Raw genomic sequence first — 2,158 nt, forward strand, 5'->3', positions numbered from 1 at the left:
GGGGCAGTTAGGGGCGACCAGGCAGGCAGGGGAGAGCAGTTGGGGGCAATCAGGCCAGCAGGGGAGAGCAGTTAGGGGCAATCAGGCTGGCAGGCAGAGGTGGTTAGGTGCAATCAGGCAGGCAGGCAGAGGCAGTTATGGGTGATCAGGAAGGCAGGCAGAGTGGTTAGGGGCAATCAGGCAGGCAGGCAGGAGAACGGTTAGGAGCCAGCAGTCCCAGATTGCAAGAGGGATGTCTGACTGCCGGGTCCCCAATTGAAGAGGGTGCAGGCTGGACTGAGGGAACCCCCCCACCCCGTGCACGAATTTCATACACCAGGCCTCTAGTAATGTTTATAAGATAATATGTTCAAATGACAACAATTACAGCTAAATTGCAGCAGTGTGAATAAGTGATTTAAATATGAACAGTTTGTATGACACAAAGAGGCATGTATTAGGTGCTTGATTCCCCACAGGTCAATTGTTTTGGGATCACTGATGTGAAGGAAAACCCCTATTCTGTAAAACTACTGTTTGGAATTCTCTGCTATTCTTTGGATGGCCTCTTATTCTGAAAAAATAAGTTTGCTTTCTAGCCTGCTTGAATAATGGGGGAGATAAACTTAGCTGTCTGACCTTGTAGGCCAGAGACTAGATACACCCAATGCCATGCCAGGTGCATTTATTTAATTGGATAGAACTGTGTAGTTTTCAAGGCCGCCCCCAGCAAGCACACAAAGGGCTGGCTCTTCTATAAAAAGGGAAGTTCTGCATGTAGCTTTGCTTAGAATTTATATTCATTTCCCTAAGCCCGCCGCGGTGAATAAAGTGTAACTCCAAACTCTCAGAGCACTGTTTGGTTCTTGTCTGGTTTTTCTGTAACACTGTCAGATTTACTTCTCTTGAGGTTAGAGGATAACCAGTTAACTTTATTGTTTCAAGCAGAATGGGCAAAAGACAATAATCAAGGATGAAAAACCAAACTACAGTAACAACCTTCATCTTGCTGGGACTGACCAATAACACTCCACTGAAAATATTGCTTTCTATCTTTCTATTTTTTTCCTACATGCTGAGTATATCTGGAAACCTAACCATCATCACCCTCACTCTGATTGATTCCCACCTAAAAACACCGATGTATCTCTTCCTTCAAAATTTCTCCTTCTTAGAAATTTCTTTCACAACTGCCTGTGTTCCCAGATTCCTATATAGCATATTATCTGGGGACAAGTCCATTACCTATAATGCTTGTGCCAGTCAACTCTTGTTTACAGACCTCTTTGGAGTAACAGAATTTTTTCTTCTGGCTGCCATGTCCTATGATCGCTACGTGGCCATCTGCAAACCCCTGCACTACACCACCATCATGAACAGCAGAGTCTGCAAGAACATCATTTTCTCCTGTTGGGTAGCAGCACTGATGATCATTCTGCCACCAATCAGTCTGGGTTTGGGCCTGGAATTCTGTGATTCAAATGTCATTGATCATTTTTGCTGTGATGCATCTCCTCTCCTGAAGATCTCTTGCTCAGACACCTGGTTGATAGAACAGATGGTTATTGTGTGTGCCGTGTTGACATTCATCATGACCCTCATATGTGTGGTTCTTTCCTACATTTATATCATCAAGACTATCCTAAGGTTTCCCTCTGCCCAGCAAAGGAAAAAGGCCTTTTCCACGTGTTCTTCCCACATGATTGTGGTTTCCATTACTTATGGAAGCTGCATCTTCATTTATGTCAAACCTTCAGCCAAGGATGAGGTAGCTATAAATAAAGGGATTTCACTCCTTATTAGTTCTATTTCACCCATGTTGAATCCCTTCATTTACACACTGAGAAACAAGCAAGTGAAACAAGCTTTTCATGACTCAGTTAAGAAGATTGCATTCCTCTTAAAGACGCAGAGGAAAAAGGAGTCAGTGAATCCAATTAAAAGGAAGGATAAATAGGCAGAAAACCCGAAGTTTCTAATATTATTTGTTTCTGCATAACTTATTCTCCAGTCATATCGACATTCTCACTTTGTTTTTAGACTCGTTTACTGTGAACCTTGACTATGTAATATTTTACTCCCCATTAAAACTAAACTCTAAGATGTTTACACTTACTATCTGGCAGAAATTGCTATTTTTGCCAAATATGTTGGTTGCCATCCCTGGAAACACTGTAGG

At 42.6% G+C, this 2,158-nt stretch overlaps 1 protein-coding gene across 1 annotated transcript; it reads left to right on the plus strand.

Annotated features, from left to right (window-relative positions):
- The first annotated feature begins 952 nt into the window (after window positions 1-952).
- Window positions 953-1,936, plus strand: LOC102256466 (olfactory receptor 6C2). The gene has a single exon (XM_005863505.1). It carries the CDS (start codon window positions 953-955, stop codon window positions 1,934-1,936), a length of 984 nt encoding a protein of 327 aa, XP_005863567.1.
- The last annotated feature ends 222 nt before the right edge of the window (window positions 1,937-2,158 follow it).

This window comes from Myotis brandtii, unplaced genomic scaffold (genome assembly GCF_000412655.1).
Source record: "Myotis brandtii unplaced genomic scaffold, ASM41265v1 scaffold1791, whole genome shotgun sequence".
In the NCBI taxonomy this organism is placed as follows: domain Eukaryota; kingdom Metazoa; phylum Chordata; class Mammalia; order Chiroptera; family Vespertilionidae; genus Myotis; species Myotis brandtii.

Excerpts from the sequence above, each read along its gene's own strand:
- LOC102256466 (XM_005863505.1), top strand. The coding sequence starts at position 953 with ATGAAAAACCAAACTACAGTAACAACCTTCATCTTGCTGGGACTGACC.